General features: G+C 35.4%; 1 protein-coding gene across 19 annotated transcripts; it reads left to right on the plus strand.

The window, feature by feature from the left end:
* The first annotated feature begins 472 nt into the window (after window positions 1-472).
* LOC140165957 (uncharacterized) lies at window positions 473-25,056 on the plus strand. Of its 19 annotated transcripts, none has more exons than XM_072189297.1 (15): window positions 473-766; window positions 7,506-7,538; window positions 8,599-8,628; window positions 8,843-8,875; window positions 9,088-9,120; window positions 9,353-9,388; window positions 11,494-11,526; window positions 11,741-11,773; window positions 11,978-12,010; window positions 12,226-12,255; window positions 15,137-15,178; window positions 19,038-19,073; window positions 19,580-19,644; window positions 19,847-19,954; window positions 24,534-25,056. In XM_072189297.1, exons 2-15 carry the CDS (start codon window positions 7,514-7,516, stop codon window positions 24,540-24,542), a joined length of 546 nt encoding a protein of 181 aa, XP_072045398.1. In that variant the 5' UTR covers window positions 473-766; window positions 7,506-7,513; the 3' UTR covers window positions 24,543-25,056. The 19 variants fall into 19 exon arrangements, with proteins under 19 accessions (XP_072045398.1, XP_072045402.1, XP_072045401.1 ...); XM_072189301.1 differs by having other exon boundaries at window positions 11,981-12,010; XM_072189300.1 differs by having other exon boundaries at window positions 11,744-11,773.
* The last annotated feature ends 849 nt before the right edge of the window (window positions 25,057-25,905 follow it).

Here is a 25,905-nt window from a genome sequence, read left to right on the forward strand (position 1 = left end):
ATGAAAACACACTACAACAATATTTTGTAAATGTTTTTTAAAATGTTATTGTAAACTATTTTCGCAAACGTTTTTTTGCCAAATATTTTGTCAACACTTAAATAACATTATGTTAAAATATTTGCACTCGGCAAACACAGAAATGTTCTTAAAATGTTTTATTCAAAACGTTTTAATAACATTTAAATGTCGGGTTATATAAAGGTCATGGAAACGTTTTTAAAACGTTATTGCAAATATTTTGGGCAAACATTTTTCGCAAAATATTTTTTCAACCCCAAAATAACATTCTGTTTAAAATGGTTTGTTTTAAGTTTTCAAAAATGTTTTTGGAATGTTATTAAAACGTTTTTATACCCTTTATATAACCCGACATTTAAAAGTTTTCTGTAAAACATTTTGTGTTTGTTAGGCAGTAGATTATCAAAAATGTTTTTAAATGTTATGAAAACGTTTTATACCCTTAATATACCATTTATATAACCTGACATTTAAACATTTTCTGACAACCTTTTATAACCTTTTGCGAATGATGTCGAAAACGTTTTGTGTTTGCTGGGATGTCATATTGTGTGGTGGAACAGAATAGCCCCGGTGGTACTATTTTAACAAAGCTGTATGCACATTTCAAAGGGAGAATTGACAGGTCACTTTATTTAAGATGCTTTGATAGTTGTATCAATCCCCAGTATCAATCTTCTATTAATTCTGTTTGTTGCAGGTGCATCTGCAGACCAAGTACTCATTGAGTTTCTCACAAGAAAAGGTAGGTAATTTAAATAGTTTTTTTTGTCTTTTTTTCTTTTCACTTTGTTAATATATGTTTTTGCAAATAGTTTCTATACTTTGAATTTAGCCATAACATGTGATCCTGCGATTGTCTAATCCTTTGGTCGGTGGGGGTGGGGGGGGGGGGTGGGGGCATGTGTGTGTGGGTGGATGTATCCATGTTTACCTGCAAATGTTGCAGTTGCATACCAATGTACACTTTTGAGATACTTCCTCTGTTGTGCAGTAATAATTTTTATATCACCTTTGTTGGTATGCATTTCGAACTGTGTATTATATACAGACATTTTGATCCTCGGTTTCTCAATTATACATTGATTCATACATCCTCTGATTTCTTTGACCGATGGCAGATGTTTAGGGGTGTGATTGATCCATTTTTAATTTGGTATTTAGTACGTAAGAATTCCAAATGATTTACATTGATTTAACTTGGTAGAGTTTAGCATTGTCAATTGTCATCCCTGGACCAAACCAAGTATATTTAAAGCACTGTACTTTAAATATGCTTTCTAAACAACATTCCAATGTGCAACATTTGGAACGACGATTAAGTACCTTTAAAGTACAAATAAAGCACAATGACCAGAAAAGTACATTTAAAGCATACTGAAAAAAGCACATTTAAAGTATTGTACTTTATACTTTATACCAAACAAGCATATTTAAAGTACTGTGCTTTGATTATAATTTATAACAAAACAAGTATATTTAAAGCACTGTGCTTTAAATATGCTTTCTTAACAACATTTGTGCGACATTTGGAACGACGATAAAGTACCTTTAAAGTACAAATAAAGCACAATGACTAGAAAAGTACATTTAAAGCATACTGAAAAAAGCATATTTAAAGTACTGTGCTTAACGAGGTTCCATACCATATACCAGTAAGCTCATAATTATAAGCTTACCACATGAGCTTATGATTTCACACCACCAAATAGAATTATATCGTTGTGCGCCCTTAATTTCACTTCTTAGAAAAACCCATGTATTCTCAATTTAAGCATTAAAATGAGCAGAAATTTGCATAATTTTAGCCAAATTTGGATTGGTCATGATTAGTAATATTATTTCCTGCAAGTGTACCACAGATGGGCGGGATCAAATAACTTTTAATGATTTTAAGCAGCCTTTTCTTTACAGAAATACTGGCATGGTTTTGCCTGTAAAATAGGCAATTCCCAGACATCGTAGACTTCGAGGGCCAGTCGTAAAAAATAATGACGGTCAACTTATATTTTTTCCCAGCCAGAGGGATCAGGCAAGGGCTGATTTCAACCATCATAGCTGTCGCTTAAAACTGAGTCGCTCCTGTGAAGAAAAATGACGTTTTCTTAAGGCAAATTTAGCACATATCTCTATGGGACTCTGATTTGGTGGTGTGAGATCTGAATGGAGCTGTGTGTGTGAGTCTCAACTTTTGATTGAGCAAGTTAGCCCTGTTCCAAATTTGCGTTTGCATCCACCGAAGAAGTGCATTGACTGAATTTATGTAATTAAAGGCTAAAATTGAAGAGAACTGCAACATTTGCTACAAATATACCAGTGCTAAGGTGAGTTTTGACCCGAAATGTGTGTTTGAGTGAAAGATTCCATATCGTAGAGTGACTTTGGCCCATGCAATGTTTACAATCATAATATTTGGTAAGCTTAAATCATCAATGGCATGTAATGACACAGTGGCAGATAGAGAAGACATCAGTATGGTGCTAGGGTACTGGTCGGAACTCATGAAATAGGCGCCTGGATCAGGTAAGCTTACGGTTTGTGTGTGTCTGTGGGGGGGGGGGTAGGCTAAGCTTATGATTCCACTACTGGTAACCCATGTAATGTTTGCAATCATGATGGTATGCAGTGACTCAGTACCAGATGGAGAAGACATCAGTATATGGTGGCACGTGGGCTAGGGCACTGGTTGGAGCTCATAAAATGTGCCCATGGATCAGGTAAGCTTATGGGGGGGTAGACTTAAGATTTCACTAATAGGTCATATAATTCAACACTTATAATTCAGGCATTGTGGACATGTTCTTCTTTGTTTCTGTGTGTCTGCCTGGCTTCTTGTCCCTCTTGACTGTAAATTTCTGAAAGCCTAAGTCTTGGTGAACTTTTAACTTGGTAATCACAATGCTATCTTCAGTAGATAGCACATGTCAGAGACACAATGATTCTGCTTGAAATTTTTTTTAACCAGCTTCTTGCTCAAATTATGCTAAAAATAAGTTAATTAGATTAAAATAGTCTGAAATTAAGGACAATCAGAAACATGTTGGATCATTCATGGAGCTGTGTGTGTGAGTCTCAACTTTTGATTGAGCAAGTTAGCCCTGTTCAAAATTTGCGAAGTGCATTGACTGAAGAAGTGCATTGACTGAATTTATGTAATTAAAGGCTAAAATTGAAGAGAACTGCAACATTTGCTACAAATATACCAGTGCTAAGGTGAGTTTTGACCCGAAATGTGTGTTTGAGTGAAAGATTCCATTTCTTAGAGTGACTTTGGCCCATGCAATGTTTACAATCATAATATTTGGTAAGCTTAAATCATCAATGGCATGTAATGACACAGTGGCAGATAGAGAAGACATCAGTATGGTGCTAGGGTACTGGTCGGAACTCATGAAATAGGCGCCTGGATCAGGTAAGCTTACGGTTTGTGTGTGTCTGTTGGGGGGTGCTTATGATTCCACTACTGGTAACCCATGTAATGTTTGCAATCATGATGGTATGCAGTGACTCAGTACCAGATGGAGAAGACATCAGTATATGGTGGCACGTGGGCTAGGGCACTGGTTGGAGCTCATAAATGTGCCCATGGATCAGGTAAGCTTATGGGGGGGTAGACTTAAGATTTCACTAATAGGTCATATAATTCAACACTTATAATTCAGGCATTGTGGACATGTTCTTCTTTGTTTCTGTGTGTCTGCCTGGCTTCTTGTCCCTCTTGACTGTAAATTTCTGAAAGCCTAAGTCTTGGTGAACTTTTAACTTGGTAATCACAATGCTATCTTCAGTAGATAGCACATGTCAGAGACACAATGATTCTGCTTGAAATTTTTTTTTAACCAGCTTCTTGCTCAAATTATGCTAAAATAAGTTAATTAGATTAAAATAGTCTGAAATTAAGGACAATCAGAAACATGTTGGATCATTCAGATTTCACACCACCAAATAGAATTATATCGTTTAATAAGCCTTTTAATTTCACTTCTTAGAAAAACCCATGTATTCTCAATTTAAGCATTAAAATGAGCAGAAATTTGCATAATTTTAGCCAAATTTGGATTGGTCATGATTAGTAATATTATTTCCTGCAAGTGTACCACAGATGGGCGGGATCAAATAACTTTTAATGATTTTAAGCAGCCTTTTCTTTACAGAAACACTGGCATGGTTTTGCCTGTAAAATAGGCAATTCCCAGACATCGTAGACTTCGAGGGCCAGTCGTAAAAATAATGACGGTCAACCTATATTTTTTTTTTTTTTTTTGGATCAGGCAAGGGCTGATTTCAACCATCATAGCTGTCGCTTAAAACTGAGTCGCTCCTGTGAAGAAAAAATGACGTTTTCTTAAGGCAAATTTAGCACATATCTCTATGGGACTCTGATTTGGTGGTGTGAGATCTTATCAAATTATTGGTAACACAAGTATGTTCACATGCAAGCATACATTACCAGTAACTATCTCCTGTAATCAAGCCCATTAAAATGAAAATTTGGACAGTATTTATTTTGGGACATTAGAGCACATCAGACATATGGAATTGCATTCTGAATACGAAGAATGTCCTTCTGATATCAAATAATTTTGATTTTTTGAAATTACGCAATTTAAAACACATTTTATGGCAAATCATTAAAATTTATATTTTTGATATTTAACAGTACTCAAAGTAAACTTTATAAATCTGATGATTTATACTTAAAGTGTATGTAGGTGGGATGAAAAGCCGACGATCAATTGAAAATTTTGACCTTTCAGATTGAATATATGGATTTTTTTCCAAAAACACCCAAAAATTTGGTCTTTTGGGAAAAAAATCCATATCTGCAATGTGACAGGTCAAAATTTTCAATTGACTGTCGGCTTTTCCTCCCAGCTACATACACTTTAAGAGTATATCATTAGATTTATATAATTTACTTCGAGGACTGTTATATATCAAAATTTGAAAAATATCAAATTTTTATAATTTGTCATAAAATTTGTATTATATTGTGATTTTCAAAAATTAAAATTATTTGATATCAGAAAGACATGCTTCGTATTCAGAATGCAATTCGATAGGTCTGAGGTGCTCTAGCTAATGTCCCACAAAAAATACTGTCCAAACGCAATAAACGCTCATTCTAGATCCCTTAAGTCCTTCATATTTTATACAAATATGAACAGTTTTATACATCCATTGCAATATGCAACCTTAGCACAAGATGACCATTGGTATTTTTTCAAATCTAGAAGAATGTAGTCATGTGACTTGTATATGTAAACATCACATGACCATGATGACCACATTAAAGTACATTTAAAGTACACTGAAAAGCACATTTTAAGTACTCTTACATTGCTGACAATACCACCGGGGAAAACCAATCCAGGTAAAGTATACATAAAGTACTGATAAAATATATTTAAAGTACACACTGATGTTCAAAATTTGGTTCAAAATAAGCACAATTAAAGCATACTCACTGACACTGGGAAAAAACTAACTCCAAATCAAGTATAGTTAAAGCACAAAAAATTTCCCATAATTATCAAAATATTCATAAAGTACAATTAAAGTCATATAAAGCACATTTAAAGTACCTTTAAAGTACACAGTTTGTCCAGGATATGAAAAATAAGCACATAAAGTACACTTTATATGTACTTATTAACAGAAAGTACAGTTAAAGTACCCATAAAGTACAGATAAAGTACGTTTCTAATGTGCTTTATTTGGTCCAGGGATAGGTTCTCAGTCTGATATTTACCTCAAAATATGATAAAAATCTATTGATTTGCATAGGATATGTGATTGTGCAGATGAGTATGTTTTTAGTATGCCTCCATCGCGAGGCATACTGTTTTTGCAATGTCTGTACTTCTGTCCTTCCGAGCTTCCGTCCGGAGGCTGCATCTCGGGCACAGGTGGGCGGATTGACTTAATGGTGTCGTAGTCTTGTGGACCGTCGCAAGTTTAAAGATAACATCCTGCTCTTCAAGGGATAACATGGCATATATTGTCTTTTATCTCATTACACGATAGAGTGAATTTCCGTGGCACTGAATCCATTTCTCTAAGATCTGACTCGCCTACAATTATCCCAAATAAGTGCAATTCCAATATTTTCAAGCAGACAATTTTTAACCGTGTGTACAACTCCTGGAACAACCTCCCTGCTGACGTTAGGAACGTTCAAATTTTCAAATATTTCAAATCCGAGCTCCTTAATCACTAAATCTCAAATTCACCTGTCAGTATCCATAAATAATTTCATCGGGATTGTTCATAATTCACAATTTGCAAATGTTTCTTCTGGGCATGTCCAGAAATACTTCGGTATGGAGGTCTTAGGCATGCCTCCGTGGCATTTCGTGCTGCACTGTGGTACTTTCTCAAATTGACGCCACCAACGTCAAGTTCCAGCAGGAATCAGACGAGGAGTGTGAGAGTTGATCAGTCAATTTGATATGGTGCTACGGTGTGGTGCGGAGCGTCATTGGGGTGTGTAGGGGATATTTGTGCCGAGGTGTTCTTGGATTTGTACGGGGGAACATTTGCAAATTGTGAACTTATCAGTTTACCTACTTTGGCCAATTTCACTATGCTTATTGAATTATGTGATGTCTTTCCCTATATTTTGGCAACTCAATTTTAGTATTATATTGTATTTTTAATGTATTTTATAGTGTTTTTAATGTTTAATGTTTATAATTATGTACTGTGTAATTTTAGTTCTTTTATTTTGGTTTGTGTATAAGGGCCCCCATCCAGTGGGCCTGCGTGCCTGTTCGGGGTTGCCCTTTTGCACCACACACCGCATTTTGATATTTTGTGCAATAAAGGTATTAAACTAAACTAAGAAGATAATTATTTTTTTTATTCCCACAACGTTGTTTCGCTTTTCTCCAACACGCCAATCAAAGAAGCTCTCGTTGTTATCAAGCAAACATTAGCCACAAATAAAGATCTTAAGAAGTGCACCAACTTGACTCGAAATTGACGATATTTTTGGGATAGTTGGAATTTGACATGTGAATTACATGTGAGCTACATACAATAATATATAACTAATGATGACACAGTTTGTGTGGATGCATAAAGAGAGCCAACAGTACCAGCTAACAGCACATTTAGAATATGATGGTGTGTTAATATTGGGTGTCCCAAGAGATCAAATGACACTCATGTACTAAAAATATGTTTGAAATTGATATCTGTATTGCGTAATCACAAAGAGATTAAATAGTACTAAAATAATTATGTCTTTTGTATAATATCACATTCTTGCTAATTTACTTTAAAAAAACTATCAACCCCATTCCAAGTGAATTGAAACAAAATTTAAAATTAAAAGTGGATGTACATGTAGGTAACCATGTGTCACTGCAGCATGAGTAAGCTGTAAGTAAATACTGTAAATTTTATGAATATGGTTAACCTACAAATATTTTGAATACTGTTGACATATTCCTCATTTCCCCATTGTTCTTCTCTTCTAGCAGCTGACATGGATCAAGTTGGGGAAGGAGGAGGTAACTTTTTGTATATAAACAATGATGACACAGTAGAGACATATTGCAATGTTCCAAACGCAGCACGTGGAACATACATTGTTACATATGTTAATACGGTGTTAAATATTGCTAGTCTCGGTTCCAAACTGGATTGTGCTCATTCGTCACGAAGGAGAACAAGTCAGCTAGAATAAAGATCTAGGTCGATAGAGGGCATAGTGATTAAAACAATAACAGTACGTGAGCTGAGTGTCTGCCTAATTCAAACAGGCTGCTTTTGATTTTGATTAAAATTTTGATGCTGATTAAACCTAATTGTTTTTTTGTGTTCCCCAAATATAATAGTTGCCCAAAAATATATATTTTGGTAGATTAAAGATCACTACATCCATACATCATGACTTTACTTTCAAAATGAGACTTTTTCGTCCTCAAAATTGGGCGCATTGCATAGACTGAGACATTGAGGTAAAATCAGCATATTTCAACGTAGCATTTGCGTTTTATTGTACTTTGGAACCAAAATGGGAGATCGCAATGTCATTTTTTTTTCGCAAAGTATCACACACATTTGAATGGGCAATCTCTGCGTATGAATATTGCGTTTAAATTTAGTCCATTTTTAACACATCACTGTACCTTTATTATAATGATTTGTTACAAACAAAAAGGATCATAATAATATAATTAGACTTTCCTTCATATGTTCATTATGTCTTTAGCATATTGTGAAATGGACAAATTTTGTGCATTTTCAACGATGTATCTATGTCGATTTTGCACGTGGAATATCTTCAAAATTAAATATGTGACCTCGCTTTGATACAGGAGAGTGGTTTTGAATAGATCAACGTACGTCCGTTGTCTACGTTTGGAAATCGCAATGTCTCTAGTATGTCCAATAAGTCTTACTTCAATAATTTGGGCTTGAAAATATATCTGCATAGAGGTATTATAAAGAAATCAAACGGTACTAATATCTATTTGATATTGCATTCTTACAACAATGTTAAATTCTGTTTATTTTATGAATACTTTTGACTTATTCCTCATTTTTACTCCTGGTCTTCTCTTCTAGCAGCTGGCAGGGATCAAGTTGAGGGAGGAGGTAAGTTTTTGTATAGAAAAAATGATGACACAGTATTTCCAATAAGTCTTACTTCAATAATTTGGGCTTGAACTCATATATCTGCATAGAGGTATCACAAAGAAATCAAACAGTACTAATATCTAGTTGATATTGCATTAATGATGTTAAATTCTGTTTATTTTATGAATACTGTTGACTTATTTCTTGTTTTCTTCCTGGTCTTCTCTTCTAGCCGCTGGCATGGATCAAGATGAGGGAGGAGGAGGTAAGTTTTTGTATATAAATAATGATGACACGGTATGTCCAATAAGTCTTACTTCAATAATTTGGGCTTGAACTCATATATCTGCATACAGGTAGAAATCAAACAGTACTAATATGTATTTGATATTGCATTCTTACAACGATGTTAAATCCTGTTTATTATATGAATACTGTTGACTTATTCCTCATTTTCCTCCTGGTCTTCTCTTCCAGCAGCTGGCATGGATCAAGCTGAGGAAGGAGGAGGTAAGTTTTTGTATATAAATAATGATGACACGGTATGTCCAATAAGTCTTACTTCAATAATTTGGGCTTGAAATATATCTGCATAGAGGTATCACAAAGAAATCAAACAGTACTATATCTATTCGATATACTTTCTTACAACGATGTTAAATTCTGTTTATTTTATGAATACTGTTTATTATATGAATACTGTTGACTTATTCCTCATTTTCCTCCTGGTCTTCTCTTCTAGCAGCTGGCATGGATCAAGTTGAGGGAGGAGGAGGAGGTAAGTTTTTGTATATAAATAATGATGACACAGTATGTCCAATAAGTCTTACTGTTGAATCAATAACTCGATCTCTGTAGGATTCATAAAGAGAGCCTATTGTACTAAGCAGTTTATACTTGAATATGGTTTGTGGATCTGCATTGGGTGTACTTCAGCAATTGCGCTTGAACGATATATTCATAGAGGTATCACAGAGAAATCAAACGGTACTAATATGGCCAATTGTCCTAACCCTAACCGCCTAAGGGCTTTTTGGAAGGGAAAGTATGAAAGAATAAAGAGAGAAAAGAAAGAAAGAAGTTGTTTGCTCTGGGTGTGATTCGAACCCGAGACCCCTCGCATGCCAAGCAATCGGTCGGCGACACTTTGCCACAGGTCTTGGGCTTCGCTGGCCAGCGAAACTGCCTATATATCACTTGGGGCAATTGCATCATCACACCATGTGGGATGCACACACGAACAGCGCATATCAAGTAGTAGTTTGTAGTATACAGGAGCCTATTGTGTGACACCGACGAAATTCATGAAATTTATGTCTTTTTTGATTCAAATGTTTGCCTTGCAAAAACTAAACATCTCACCCTATTAAAAGTATACATATTTTTGAAGCATTTGCTCTAAGGAATTCAAAAATGACATTATGTTCTTCTACTTCAAAACACCCTTTTGTAGATCTTGATACTTTCTAACAATCACCTCATCTCTGGGGGAAAATGCATGGTTATAGTCAATGAACAGAAGCTACTTCATAATGCCTTCCGATTCAACAACAAGTGATAACATATATACCGGTACCGTACTAGTATTGAATCACTTGATGGTTTGATGGCAATTACTGATCCTCCGAGGCCATACATGGCATACAAGTTTGCCATTTCTTCAGATTCAGTGACACTTTTTTGGTTGGTGCTTTACTAGATGTAGAAGAATTTTGATATTTGCTGGTGTCTGAGTCTGCAAACCGCACAAGCTGAAAAGGCTTTACATATTTTTTGTTTTCACAAGCATCAAAATCAGTTTGTAAACATGCCATACAATAACATGACAGTTCTCTAACATTCAGTTTTCCATCATAGTGAACAGATGCTACAGAGAGGAGCTTCTGTGTGTTTGGAACTGTTGTGTATGGGCCATTACTTCTGTTTCTTGACACTGTGTCAACTCTGCTCCTTGACCTAGAGTGTGATAATTATATTATCAGTTACATTAGACAATACGTCGTTGCATTTTATTTTTAATATTATTAATTGCTTAACATGATTAATTTGCTTAACGAGAGGGGGTATAATGTTTGACCTGCACAAAATGTAGGACAATGTATTTTTTCAAATAGTTAACAGAATTTCAAATGATTAGACTCGTTTATGGCAATATTTTAGCCTTTGCTAATTAACAACTTGTTAAATGTCATTAATCTAATAATTTAGTTATTACAGGCCTACAATTTGTTTAATTCTTTATTAATTACTTGCTATAAAGCATTAATGAGTGGTGGCTATTTGACCTCTGTCGCAGCGGTTCAAACCATCCAACACGATTTCTGAATGTTAGAGCTTTTGTCGCATCATGGTTTTACTCTTAATAAGTGACTCGTTAAGTGTCATTAATCGGTATAATTAAAGTTAAATTTATAAAATGTTACAGCAGAACTATTAATAAGTACATTCAAATACATCTATTAACCATACAATATTAAATTACTAAAAATTTCAAGTGGATCATAGTTGGTACCTATAAAATTCATTTTCCCCATAGAGATTACATTGTACCGTATCTGAAGATCTGTGTCCATGATCCTCCCACTTTGCACTTCGTTAACTTATTGGTTCGTAAAACATTAATTAGCAGTGTCGTATTTCTTATCTTTTGGTATCATGTTCATGCAGAATAAATTAGCTTTCAAAAGAATGTAAACTTGAAGGATTATGATGTTGTCTTCACAGTTTTATTAAAGTGTCACACCTCCCACTTTTTTAGGGTCCCAACTCAAGACACTCGGTCATATCTATTTGATAATATATTCTTAAAATGATGTTACATTCTGTTTATTCTATGAATACTGTTGACTTGTTCCTCATTTTCCTCCTGGTCTTCTCTTCTAGCAGCTGACATGGATCAAGCTGAGGAAGGAGGAGGTACGTTTTTGTATATAAATAATGATGACACGGTATGTCCAATAAGTCTTACTTCAATAATTTGGGCTTGAACTCATATATCTGCATACAGGTATCACAAAGAAATCAAACAGTACTAATATCTATTTGATATTGCATTAATGATGTTAAATTCTGTTTATTCTATGAATACTGTTGACTTATTCCTCATTTTCTTCCTGGTCTTCTCTTCTAGCAGCTGGCATGGATCAAGATGAGGGAGGAGGAGGTAAGTTTTTGTATACAAATAATGATGACACAGTATGTCCAATAAGTCTTACTTCAATAATTTGGGCTGGAAATATATCTGCATACAGGTAGAAATCAAACAGTACTAATATATATTTGATATTGCATTAATGATGTTAAATTCTGTTTATTTTATGAATACTGTTGACTTATTCCTCATTTTCCTCCTGGTCTTCTCTTCCAGCAGCTGGCATGGATCAAGCTGAGGAAGGAGGAGGTACGTTTTTGTATATAAATAATGATGACACGGTATGTCCAATAAGTCTTACTTCAATAATTTGGGCTTGAACTCATATATCTGCATACAGGTAGAAATCAAACAGTACTAATATGTATTTGATATTGCATTCTTACAACGATGTTAAATCCTGTTTATTATATGAATACTGTTGACTTATTCCTCATTTTCCTCCTGGTCTTCTCTTCTAACAGCTGACATGGATCAAGCTGAGGAAGGAGGAGGTAAGTTTTTGTATATAAATAATGATGACACAGTATGTCCAATAAGTCTTAACTGTGAATCAATAACTCTCTGTAGACTCTGTAACGCTCTGTAGATGGTATGTTTCAAACGGATGTTTTATTTTTGAAAAGACCATACATATCATTTAAATACATTACATGAAGAGATATGTCGTATAGCCCCTGTTTCAGATGGACATTTTATTTTTGCCATGATCTCTTTTATTTTATTCTGAGAAGCGACATTGCAATTGTATCATTTTTATTGTTACAGTCGATCTGAACACATACAAAAGATTTGACTAATGATGACACAAGAGTCCTGGCACAGAGTATGTGCAATAAACCCTGTCCATAAAGAAAAAATTGTACTAATTTACTTGATTAAAGGTAGGCTAGAAAGCACATGGGTACCACAAAGAGATAGCTATAAAGCTATGGCCTTGTCAAGTTAATTATAACACGTTTTAACACGTAATAAGTTTTGTATAAAATTGAATGATTTGAACACAATACTAAAATTTATTACTCGAGCTATGAGTTTTAAAATATATTGGATGAGACTTATGGTCAAGAATACATGCTTGTGTAAAGTCCAAAAGTCAAAACATCTCTTAAATCTGCCTTTTAACAGTTAATAATTAATTGTGACGTTGCAGTTGTAGAAGTTCATATGTTCCTATTTTTTTGATGGCTGGTTAACATAGTACAACAAAAAGATATTTGTTGATGTAGGTGGGATTGATGTTGGTGTGGCGTGGTCCTGGATCTATGTGTAGATCTGCATCCAATATTTCCGCAAGCAGTAACTCTGTTGCCTCAGTTTCACTTGACATGGGGGAGATGAGTACATGTTGCTGATGCAGGCATTAGAGCCAGACAAAGCATTTGATATTTTCTGGTTCTAATAGTTCAGTCAACCAATATAACTATACACCTAATTATATAGTCTTGATACTTGATTTTTGTGCCCCGACACGTTGAAGATGCGCTTGCTTGTGAACCTTTACTTTCATCAAGAATATAAGTACCGGTAACACAAATGGCACTAAGCTGGGAGTGATTTCAGTGTAACGCCTCGAAGACCTATACAGCTGATGGAAGTTATAGCCTTGATATTTCCAAGAATTTTCTCACCTACTAGTCACATCTGCTTGACCTCGCAGTATAACCTCATTGATCATATTTCGATGTGTTGCCGATGCCTTGTAAGCAACAAAACAAAGCAGCATGGGGAATGAACAGTTAACCTCAGTCCGTGCTGTGCCAATCAGGTTTTCAAAAATGTTGGGTTATAGCCATTGCTACAGATGAACATGCATTTCATTAATCAACCAATACCTATTTATAATTTAACTATCAAAGAAAAAAAACCTTTCCAAACAATATTAAAAAACAGTATATATTTTGGCAAAACTGTGGTGAACAATCTGGGGGGGGGGGCACTCAACGTTAGAAGTGACGATATGTGTCCCCTCTTTTGAAGTTGACTATACCTGACAAAGTGGTGACATATAATGGCAGGAGAAAGACAACAGGTAATACCTTTGTGCCACATGGGTCCAGAGGTAGCGAATCCATGGCTGGGTTCGAGTGGGCGTTGCCCCATGCCTCACAGATTTTAGGGTATTTTTTAAGAGCCAGATTAGGTATTTTCCCCCCTTTTTTGTTCAAGATTTGGTGAAAAGTTAATTATTAATATTATATGTGCCACTTCGACTGACTCCAAGCGCCACAAGTGGCACACGCCGCCATAACGCGCCACTTGAGAAGGAGTGGTCTATGAGGTACAACAGAACCAATTGAGGTTGATGAAGATGAACCTGATATATTAAGATCAGTAGAGGTATTAAATGAAGAAAATTAGGATGAGTAAAGCAAGTAGGATATGATGATATCCCAGCTGAGTTGATCAAAGAAACAGGAGGAAGGAGCTAGTGGATGTGATGGACAAATTATGCAATCTTCTCTGGAAAGACAAGAACTGGCCGGTAGATTGGACCACATCATTATTGTTACCGCTCCCAACAGGGTGACACATGAGAATGCAAAAACAACAGGACCATCTCTCTAATCTCCCATTCAAGTAATTAAGATCATGCTGTACATTACAGTTGAGAGGATCAAACAGCACATGCATTGTGAGAATCCCATAGAGCGGGCCGGTTTTGTGGAAAGTAGAGGCACAAGATATATCCAATCCACCAAATAGCAAACATCAGAAATATGATCACAGAATTCAATTCAACTGTCCAGCCTTCAAGTGCTTCTATTCAATAGCAGTGGATACTGTTCAACCTGAAAATATGTGCGACACAATGGGCCTGCCAAAAAATTATCTCCATAATCACATTTTTGTTATCTTATGTGTCAGGATGTTGAAATTATCCATGGCTATACTCTTAAATCTAGGCTACAGTCAGTCTACTCTGAAGTACAAAGTACCGACGCGGACGCACACATTGTGCTGACTTTGAAGGCACGCATACCTGCAGCAGAGATCAGCACTGCGCACTGTTTATGCACGCGTTGTCACTTTGTACTTCAGAGTGGATAAACGTACTGTACAAATTAAAGGAAAATGTGATTTTTGGTTTATACGATGTGTTGATTAAAGTGAATACAGTATGTCTGAAATGGTCTGAAAAGCAAGGCTAATTTTGGTTGCCAACAACATCAATTTGGAAATCATTACAGATTTATTTCTAAAAATGATTAAATTGCTTTATTTTTGATAAAAGAGTTTAAATTGTGGGATAGGCTTTTACGACTGATTCCACCTGACAAACTTTTCCTTTGGTTTTATACATGTGTCACATAGCATAGTGTTAAATTCTATCAATTATAATTGACCTATTCTTGTTTATCCTTTTGGTCCTAGCTATACCAAGTGGTGAAGATCAGCCAGTTCAGGAAGGAGGAGGTAAGTTTTTGTATACCATTGTGAATTACATATGAATTACATGATTACAGTACTAGAAAGATGTACCTGTTGATGATGACACAGTCTTACCAATAAGTCATGCTGCACACCGACATCGCCTGGTTAATAATTGTACAGCAGAGACACTAAAGTCAATACCCGGGATTGATACACGTGAATGTGCTATGCACGATTTGATATTTAGACGATAAATCTTGGGATACCGGGGTAGAAAATGATGAATATGCGTATTGAGCTCAAAAACTGACAAAAATTCTGATTTTATATGTGCCGAACTAGCGCAGCGTAGGCCACTCGTGGACGAAGTCTAAAAGTAGATGACCTAATGGCATATATCATGCACACTCACACACACAGAGGTCATCGCCACTCGCCAGGCTATTGTCAATAGCCTTAGTCAGATGTCCCTCGGCCCATTATGTGTCTCAAAACTATTAAACAGGTCGGGAAAAATTGGATTCAACCTACCATGGCGATTTCTGCCATGAAGATATCGGGGCAGTGGCACTGTGTGCTGTGGACTCATAAGGAGAGCCTATTGTACTAGCAAGCAGTATGCAGGGTGTCCCAGAAAAAATTACCGGACGAATGAAAGTGAATGTAAGTCGAGAAATAGACATCAGAATCCACAAATTTAAAAACCAGCGTGTAGCCCATCTTATTTTGCATTTTATACGGTAATTTTACTGGAATCGGTTGACTGATCGCGAAGAAATGTGCGATTACATAACGCATGCATCAATTCACTTCATTCCAAGTTTGAAAGAAAGACCACTCAACACATTGCACACTAGACTAGTGGTTATAACTGTCAATGGGCTTCATATTTTGTTCTGTGAAATCCTTTTCGTTCTTTTTAAACAATCTGTTTCTTGCAAAACATTTAATTAGGTTTTGTTCAAATTTGAAAACCTGCACGATATTGAAAATGAAAGCTTGCATGTGAGATGATGCTCGGTACTTGTAAATGTATTGTTTCGTTAATGTTGATATAAATGTTGCATAAAGGGTTATTACATAAAGAATTCCAGCTGGCTTAAAAAATGTCTCACACACATAATGTTGGAATATTTCCAAGAAATTGTGATGCCAAGTTTAAATCTTTTAAAACTTCAACATTAATGTTGCAGGGTATCAAAAATCATGTGTAAAGCTGTAGGCACTTGATCATTATTATTCTTGGCTCAAATGTTTTTTGGAAAGTGAAAATATAACATATTTGCACAACATAAAGAATTGAAGTTGGAAAGCTTCCAATTGCAGAAATCAAAGTTTTCTCGGACAAACTGTTATCATCTTCAGTGAAAGCATGAATGACATAAACACCGTCGGATTATAAAATAGATAATGTGGACTAAATTTAATGAGATACACAAACTTTAGGAAACGGTGAGCAAGTATGAAATAAAAATTCCCTTTAAAAGGAAAGGCCAGCCTCAATGCAGAAGAGGTCTTGTAAATAGTTTTTAGGATCATGCTTACATCCATGTTACATGACAGTCCACCAAACCATCAATGATGAGAACATGCACACTGAAACAGCAAAAAACATTAACTCCGGATAACTCCTGTCAACTCTTTAATTGGATAAGTGGCCTCACTTTAGTTATGTGTCATCAAAGCGCCTGTTGATCAAACTTGGAACTGCATTGATGCACGCATTGCGTAATCGTTTATTTCTTCGCAACCAGTCAACCGAATCAAATAAAATTTTCGTATGTGATGTACAATAAAATAACCTATGCATTACATTTAAAAAAATTTGATTCTGATGTCTATTTCTCGACTTACGTTCAAATTTATTCGCTCGGTAATTTTTTCTGGGACACCCTGTACTTGCCAATTTACGGTAAATATACACCAAAAATGTGATAACATTAAGAATTAGCAGCTAGTTTACAAAAGCCCCCACATCTGCTCACTTTTTGGCCCCACACATATGTGGGACTTACGTTATCATCCATATGGTTGTCTGTCTGTTAGACTGACTGCATGGCTGTACTGTTTGGCTGCCTGGTTGTCACAGGGAATCAAATTCAATCCACTTTGCAGCTCAGACACAACTGGTCAACTTCTAACTTGGTATGGTAAGTGGATTAGGGGTATGATGTGCTGCAATGTTTTGTGTCATGTAATTTGCATATTTATGATTATTAATGAGCTTATTTGCATATTTTGCATACATTTTGATTAACCCTAATACCTGAAGGGCTTCTTGGTGACTGGAATGGAGAGAATGGAGAAATAAAGGGAGAAAACAAATATGTTGTTTGGTCTGGGTTGGATTAGAACCCGAGACTCCTCGCATACCGATCACTAGCTTGCCGACACTTAGCCATGGGTCTTACGTTGGCCTGGCCAGTGGAAGCATGCCCATCTATCACATAAGGTGATTGTGTCATCGCACACCGTGGGATGCACGCACACGCAGTGAAGTTGTTTGTAGTATCCCTCTCATCCACAAGCACATCATACCACTCAAATAAATCTCATCTTATCACTCAAATAAAGCTCATTTGAATATTTTGCCTTAACCAATCAGCTTCAAACTTGGTATTGTGATAGTATATGGTGTCCTGAAGTGCTGTATAGTTTTGAGTCATGTGATTTCCATATTTATGAATATTAATGAGCTCATTTGTATTTTGCAAACATTTTCATCAATCCACTCTACAGCTTAAACACAATAACCAATCAACTTCAAATTTGGTACAGTGATTGGATATGGTGGCCTGATGTTTATATGTTATTTGCATGTTTATGACTATGAGCATTTTTTGCATATTGCATATTATTTGTATTTACAAACCTTTGTTATTTAAACACCTTTGTGTGTGGGCCACCTTAATTACGAACCGCGTAATTCTAGTTGGAAAATTGGTCCCATCATGTGTAAGAGGTGATGATTTTTATTAAAGTTCCATTCGGTGATCCCAGCGAAAGTATGAAAAAATTAAAATTTTAAATAAAATGCTCTAAAAAGGCTTTGGAAAAACAGTTCGGAAACCCTTTAAGATGCTTAGTTTCCTGCTTGCTGCGCTCGCAACATATATCTAGACCGTATAAGGTTTGCAAATTGGGATCCCCAAAAATTGCCATGTGTAAGGGGGGGGGGCAAGCAATTTTTGGCAGGCCGAGAGGGGGGTAAGCCCCTAAAGTGAGTTTGTCATCACGTGCCATGCCATTAAAAAATTAAACTGCTGGTTGTGTTGTGTTGTGGTGGTGTGTTGTGTTAGGCAAAAAATAGTTGGCCTTTTTTTTCACCACCACGGCTAGCTGATTCGCCCTACACTCTACTTTAGACTGATTTTGCTTGATCACGCCATGTGAATGGATCACATACATGTGAACTGAAAGATTGAAAAAAAGAAATAAACAAAACTATTCATTGTGAATGTATGTATGTTACTATGTTTCTGTTTTTGAATATTCCAAAGTGTACGTAAAACATTGTGTCTTGACTGTAAACACAAATCGCACAACTCATTTTATTTAAAAAAAAGTCATAGCACTTAGCTTTTTTACCAAATGTGTCTGAGACAGACTTATTTTTTGGCCTTGTTGTGTATGTAATTTGTACTATATTAAATATGATTTGTGGATACAAATAGCATACCCATACGGCAAGTATATATTTCAAATATTCATATTTAAACATGTTCAACCTTATTTAAGGGGTGCTTAACCCCTTTTCAATGCAACTGGAAGCAACTTCCATAGGATTTGGATGATCCTTCAAATGCTCTGTATAATGAGTCAATTAAGCATCCCCTGTTAGTTTTTGTAAATGGTATTTCAACTTTTGACCAATATATTTCTATTCATTTTCTTTTTATAGGAGCAGGAAATGCCAATGGACAGAGTGGTAATCGAGGTATGTATGCTACTAGTAAGAGATTTGGTCTCGCTTGTCTCAAACTCCTGTGCGCATTAAGCCATGCTCATTAAATATTCTGAAGTGTGACTACAACATTTTTGACCCCACACATGTAGGGCGTATGTTATCATCCAGATGGTTGTTTCTTTGTTTCTTTGTTTGCTTGGTTATTTGGCTGTCCGGGCGGAAGCGGGGGCGGAAGCAAATTCATTAATCCACTCTGCAGTTAAAAAACAATTACCGGTCAACTTCAAACTTGGTACAGTGATAGGATATATGGTAGCCTGAAGTGCTGTATAGTTTTGTGTCATGTTATTTGCATATTAATGAGCTTATTTGCATATTTTGCCTAAATTTTCATTAATCCACTCTGCAGCATGAACGCAATAAATGTCCACATTTTTTTTTTCAAATCGTGTGATTTTACAAATGCACACGCAAAGTTTGAGACAAACCTTTCTTTTTGTTTTTGGGCTTAACATCAATTCTTCTTGTACACACAGGTGGAGAGGATATTGGGATTGGAGAAGCTCCAAGAACTAAGAAGAGGAGAAAACGCTCACTGACAGTAAGTTATATTGCTTAGGCCAAAAAAAGAAACCATTTTATTTCCAGTATCGCGCATTGATTTCTGGCATCCATTTTTTGCATGTTGCTTTATTGTTGTTGTAATATTAGTGTTCAAAACTCATAATTGTGATGCAGGACTTTGAATACAAATGAACAACTTTTGTTGATTTGTTTCTTATGTATTTTTGTTTATTTTAAAGGGGTGCTCTGAAGAAGAAGCAGCAAAATTAGAGAGACGGAGAGAGACAACTAGAAAGGCGTCTCAAAAGTATAGGTTGAAGAAGAAGGAGGAAATGAAGGCACAAAAGGTATGAACATTATGTTCTAGATTTTTGGATTAAATTTATTTCTAGATAAATGTTGCTTTGCAGATATGCTTATTTCTATTTCTTTTGCCCAGTTTCACAGTACACGCGCATGACCAGAAAGGGTGAATTAAGGGACCATGAACGTATCACACGAATCCCATTTAGGGGTCAGAAACACCTCAATAAACCCATGAGTGTCATGACTAGCAGTCCTGGCTCTATACCACTCAAAGAATTTAATTTGGTGATACCACTACAGAAGGTGTAAAGATTAATTAATTAAAGCCTTATTATAACATTTTCAAACAAAATAGATTAGCTTTTCTTTGCCATAAAATGTTAGCTTTTACTGTCAGATATATCCCTTTTATTTTTGAGCGAACAACTACGCCTAAAGCAAAGAAAATTGGAATTTACTACCAGCGCACATGCATGTTGCTAATACGTACCACTCCTTCGGTCATGTTGTGGTAATGACCCTTTGTTGTGTATATCACCGTCCCCGCACGCCGTATCATGTACTGTGTGTATGCGTTTGACTAATAATTCCATTGTAATAATAAAGCGCCGGTTCCGGCGTTTTATTCAAAATCTCGGATTTTGACAAAACTACAGCACCTAGAGTCTTGATTTTTGCATGGTATATTGGTTTAATAAAGTACAATTTAATCGTGTAAAAATGGAATTTTAAAAATTCAGTGAGGGCGTCTTCCTCAGCAAATGTTATAATATGGCTTTAATGAACAATTACCCAAATTATGTTAAAAATTCCAAAACTCTGAACTCTTTTTAATAGTTCTTATATGGACTCTCTAATATTAGATTAGCAATTCTCAATTCTCCACCACTATATGATTTTCAGTAATTGTTCTTTGAATTTCTTGAGTTTACATTCTACTTTGCATGGCTGTTGCTTTTCATTAATCCACTGTCAAGCTCAACAGCAATCAAATTCAAACTTGGTATGGTGATTGGATATGGCAGTATGATGTGCTGTATATTTTTGTGTCATGTTATTTGCATACTCTGCACCTTAAACGCAATACCGATCAACATCTAACTTGGTATGGTGATTGGATATGTGGTATAGTGTACTTTATAGTATTGTGTCATGTTATTTGCATATTTATGAATATTGATTAGCTTATTTGCATATCTTGCCTACATTTTCATTATTCCACTCTGCAGCTTAAACTCAATAACCAATCAACTTCAAACTTGATATTGTGATAGTATATGGTGGCCTCATGTGCTGCATAGTTATTTGCATGTGCATATTAATGAGCTTATTTGCATATTATTTGTAACAACTTACCAACCTTAATTACGAACCGCATAATTCTAGTTTTATTTTTTTTTTATTAAAAAAAAAAAATTGGATTTTATTGATTTAAATCAGATTTTTTTTTATTTCTATCAATTTTTGTGATTCCAAGAACTTCTACAACCAATGATAAAGTCAAGAGTACCATTGGAATACTAGTCATTTTGTACATCCCCGCCAGGTATTTACAAAAAAACCAAACACATAATTTTACACATGAAAATTTCAAAGAAAAAATTTGGTAAAATCATGGGGAAAAAAAACCTGTTGAATCCTGCACTTGAAGATGAATTTTTGGCAATAGATAAAGTGACATTATAGAGGTAGTTTAGTTGTATCCAAAAAAGTTGTAGAAACATTAGGAATGAAGTAAAACAGCCAATTTAAGAACAAAATTAACTTATCAAAAATGGTAAAAAATTAAAAAGTTGATTAAAATCAGTGATTAAAAAAATCAATGATTTAAATCGGAGTGATTTAAATCAAACAACCCTGGCCTGTTGGTACTATGCATATAAAAGAACTAAAATTATGGTATGTTATGTTAAATTATGCTCTAAAAAATGAAATATGTGTTTCCCAAAGCATGGCTACCATAGCCTTTAGGCTTCATTAGCCTGTGGGCCAGGCTTGTAGGATTAGGCCCAGGCTTCGGTAAAATTTGCATTTCTTAAAAACAGTATTCTGGAGCCGTATTCTATGTTGGTTTGTTGGCCCGGCCTCATAGCAGGTCTTAGTCGGGGGGGGCACTTCAATATGAAATGGATATAGATGTTAGAGCAAAATGTAAAAATATGGGGTCATTTAGTGAGAGCATGATTTTGGGCATTCAGTGAGACAAAATGTGAAAAATATGGGGTCATTTGGTGTGAATATGACCTTTTTTACACGGAACATTTGGGTGAGAGCCGAAACAGCGCCAAAGAAACCACAAAAATAAAATTTCTAGGTCTAAATGGCTTCAAATTTCTTTGTTTTTTTTTTTTTTTTTACAAAATAAGTGATAAATGAAAGTTGCTGCATCAAATTGAAAAATAAGGGTCTTTGGGTGACAGATCAAATGGAAAATTAGGGGGTCTTTGGGCGGTAGAGCATGTGTTCGTAAAAAATATGGGTTATTTGGGTGACAGCTATGCTGCATGAAAATATATGCATCACCTCCAAGTGGGATTGCTCCCCCCTCCGGGTCTTAGTTCGTAAGCCTATTTCAATCAGTAGATAGCACGAATGTTGTCAAACAATGTTTGGTTATGTTTTTGCCCCCAAAATATCCCTTAAAGGTCCGTAACCCGATCAACAACATCATCCCCCCGATTTTTGTCATTGTTAGTGAGTTTTTGATATCACAAAATAGATCGTATTTTTCTCATTACTATCCTGAAATTTGATGCTCCGAGTCTATGTATTTCTGGAGATATCAGAGAATTCACACAAAAATAGCTTCCTTGGTGGCTACCAATTTCTTGAATTCTGGACAGGCTTATCGTAGATAAAGTTTGGTTTCGCGTCATTCACATTGTGTGAAAAGAGCGAACCACACTAACTGCTGAAGAGACTTCAGATGGATGACGCATACTATAAAGTTCTAAAAAGTCCAAATGCTGGTAGCGGGCTGATTGGCGCAGTTGGTTAGCGCTTTATACTTTTATGCAACTTATGCAAGCGGTACCCGGTTCAATACTCGGGGTGGCAGGTTTCTTTTTCTTCTCCATTTTAACCCAAACTTTTTTACATTCATTTGAAATGTATATATTGCAAGGGGACATATATTTTGTTCCTTTTTTTTCTGAATTTGTACGAAAAAGATTTAAAAACAAAAAAATTCCGTTCAATACAGGCATTTGCATTGCAGCATTGTCGTACAGGGCATTTCTGTTTTGCTTCAATATTGGCTTTTGTCATTATGCCATAATTTATAAACAAAAATCTATCATGAACGATATTAAGACGAACATAAAAACACCGGTTATGGGGAGTGGTATATGAAAATGTCACTATCGGAACGTGCACCATAACCACGCACGCACAGCACATGACGAACGGGAATTACGGCACATGTTATTGCTTGCCTGCCCAGAATGCAGTTCACGCATACCAAGATATTGGATTGCAAATTTTGCTATTTATTCACATTTACGCTGAAAATGCTCTCTTTTTTCACAAAGCTGCATAAAGGGGACGATATTTGATATTATATGTAATTTTAAAAACAATCCATATCCAAAACCAATAGGGTTACCCCCCTTTAATAATGTTTTACTTTTGACAAACATTCAAATGATTTGTTTGTAGTGTGAAACAATTTTTGCTTTACTTTTTAGGGAATCACATTTTCCTTTCTTGTATGCTTAGTTTACCCTTTTTAGGATGCAAAGAAAAAAAATGAGTAAAGAGCATAGAAGTATCATTCGTACAAGTAGGACTCATAATAAAATCAAGTGGAAATAAAATAATACATAAAAGACACAAAAACAGAACAATAAACAATACAATAAACAAACAGAATTTATATAGCGCCATAAGTATGAACAAAGCGCTTTACAATGATCTTAAAAGTACAACTTACACTACATCTTAGGCTACAATAAAATAGTCTTGCAACAAGTTGTGTATGGTATAAGCCCAAGCACAACACCGCATGTCTAGGCTAGTCTTTGAGCTGGTAACATTACGATAATGGGACAGCAACCTTGTTAGTACGGTAAACCCTGAAGGACAACAGATTTTGCACATTACCTCCAACTGCCTATAAGTATAAAATTAAGTCGCTGGTAGAATTTGTGTTTAAGAAACCTGAGTAGAGTTAGAACTCAGAGGTAATGGAACTTTAACATATGGCTTGGCAATAAGTTAAAAGAAACCAATTGGAAGATATTTTGAAAACGTTAAAATGTAGTATATCGTACATCTCACATATGTAATAGATTGCCAAAGTTATCTGTCACTATGTCTTGCGTACCGTAATTATTTTGAGAGCTCAACATCCGTCACTATGGAGTTTACCGTAAAGTGCAGATATGTAGCAGTAACACCGCTTCATTTAGGATATTACATAAAATATTCACAGTATTCATATTCATTAATGGCACAGATGCAAGTAAATGCAAGTATAAAATGATGCAAGTAAACAGGCTGTTATATGACATAACAATTTCAGTATTGTTATTGTTGTTATTATTATTTTTGTTGTAATTAATTATTATCATTAATATTATGAATAATATGTTACTATAATAATATTTCTTATCATTTCAGGAAAAGTGAGTTGTGTTGCCTAGAATCTCCAGACTGCATTGTCACCAATTTTCAATCTGTAGCAGACAATGCATCTCCACCACTGGACAAAACCTACCTTATGCTTCACCTGAGAGCACTAAATTATGAGAGTTCACTTCGATCATAAAAGTGTGGACAGTGTGAGCTTGAGACCTTGTGTAAAGATTGTTGCGGCCATTCCAAAAGGTGACTCTTGGCCATATTTGGAGAATGACGTCATTCACTCTTACAATGCCTTTATTTGGCAGAAGACGCCGCAATAAAAACACATTTTTTCATCTTTTTGGAAGTTCTAAGTGATTATCTCTCACACAAAATGTGTGGTAGAGTTACCTATTTAGATTTGTTTTATAATTTTATTACCAATTTAACCTAGTAATTCTGCTAATTGTGCAAGATGATTGAGCTGCATATCGCTGATATAAAAAAGTGACTCTTAGACCTTAATTACCTAGAAGGGATAGCACAGTCCACTGACCTGAGGATTACATAGCAAAGAAGCCCGGTGGGTTCAGTTTGTATTTAAAGGTAGGACGTATGACCGTTCCAGGATTTGAAAATGACCCCTATTTCACGGGGAATCAAGGACATTTGCAGGAATTTTACCCCTATTTTACTGCGAAATCAAGGAAAATTTTCCCCAAATACCTCCCCTATTTTCATCATTTTGAGGATGCATTTTCATTTCACCCCCTTATCACGAGGAATCGAGGACATTTTTCCGAAATAAATACCCCTATTTTTACCATTTCAAGGACGCTTTTGAATTTTCCCCCCTATTTCACGGGGAAATGAGGACAATAACGAAAACTGTAGCGGTAAAACATGGACGAAAGTCCTGAGAAATACACCCTATTTTTCATTTCAAGGACAATTTTGCTCCAAAACACCCCTAATTTGGACAATCGCGAACAATTTTGTCCTCGAAAATTCCGCGGACATTTCTTGAAAAGTACCCCTAATTGGAACCATCATGCGTACACATTGTCAGTGAAGACTGAACCCACCGGGCAAAGAAGTAAATAAATATAATGGAGAAATGATATAATATTCTGCATAATTTTTTCCTACACGTTTTCTGTGTGTAGATTTAGTTGAATTTTTCTGGCCATATACATTCAATTTTTGGATAACAAAACATCATACAATAATGCAAACATCTTTGTATAATATTCTTTTGGAAACATTCAATTTTAACTCTTGATTCACATATCCAATTACCAAATGTAATAATTTCATTATATCATTTCTTTTAAGTAGTTGCAGCAGTAGATCCATAACCATATGAATCATATGTATATGTACAATTACCGGTATATGTAGATATTGTTGACTCATGATTTGTGATGGA

The sequence above is a fragment of the Amphiura filiformis genome, chromosome 12 (assembly GCF_039555335.1).
Source record: "Amphiura filiformis chromosome 12, Afil_fr2py, whole genome shotgun sequence".
In the NCBI taxonomy this organism is placed as follows: Eukaryota; Metazoa; Echinodermata; class Ophiuroidea; order Amphilepidida; family Amphiuridae; genus Amphiura; species Amphiura filiformis.

Excerpts from the sequence above, each read along its gene's own strand:
- LOC140165957 (XM_072189297.1), top strand. The coding sequence starts at position 7,514 with ATGGATCAAGTTGGGGAAGGAGGAG. Across the intron at positions 12,011-12,225 it reads TCAAGCTGAGGAAGGAGGAG|CTGACATGGATCAAGCTGAG; the intron begins GTACGTTTTTGT and ends CTCTTCTAACAG. Across the intron at positions 19,074-19,579 it reads TGGACAGAGTGGTAATCGAG|GTGGAGAGGATATTGGGATT; the intron begins GTATGTATGCTA and ends TTGTACACACAG.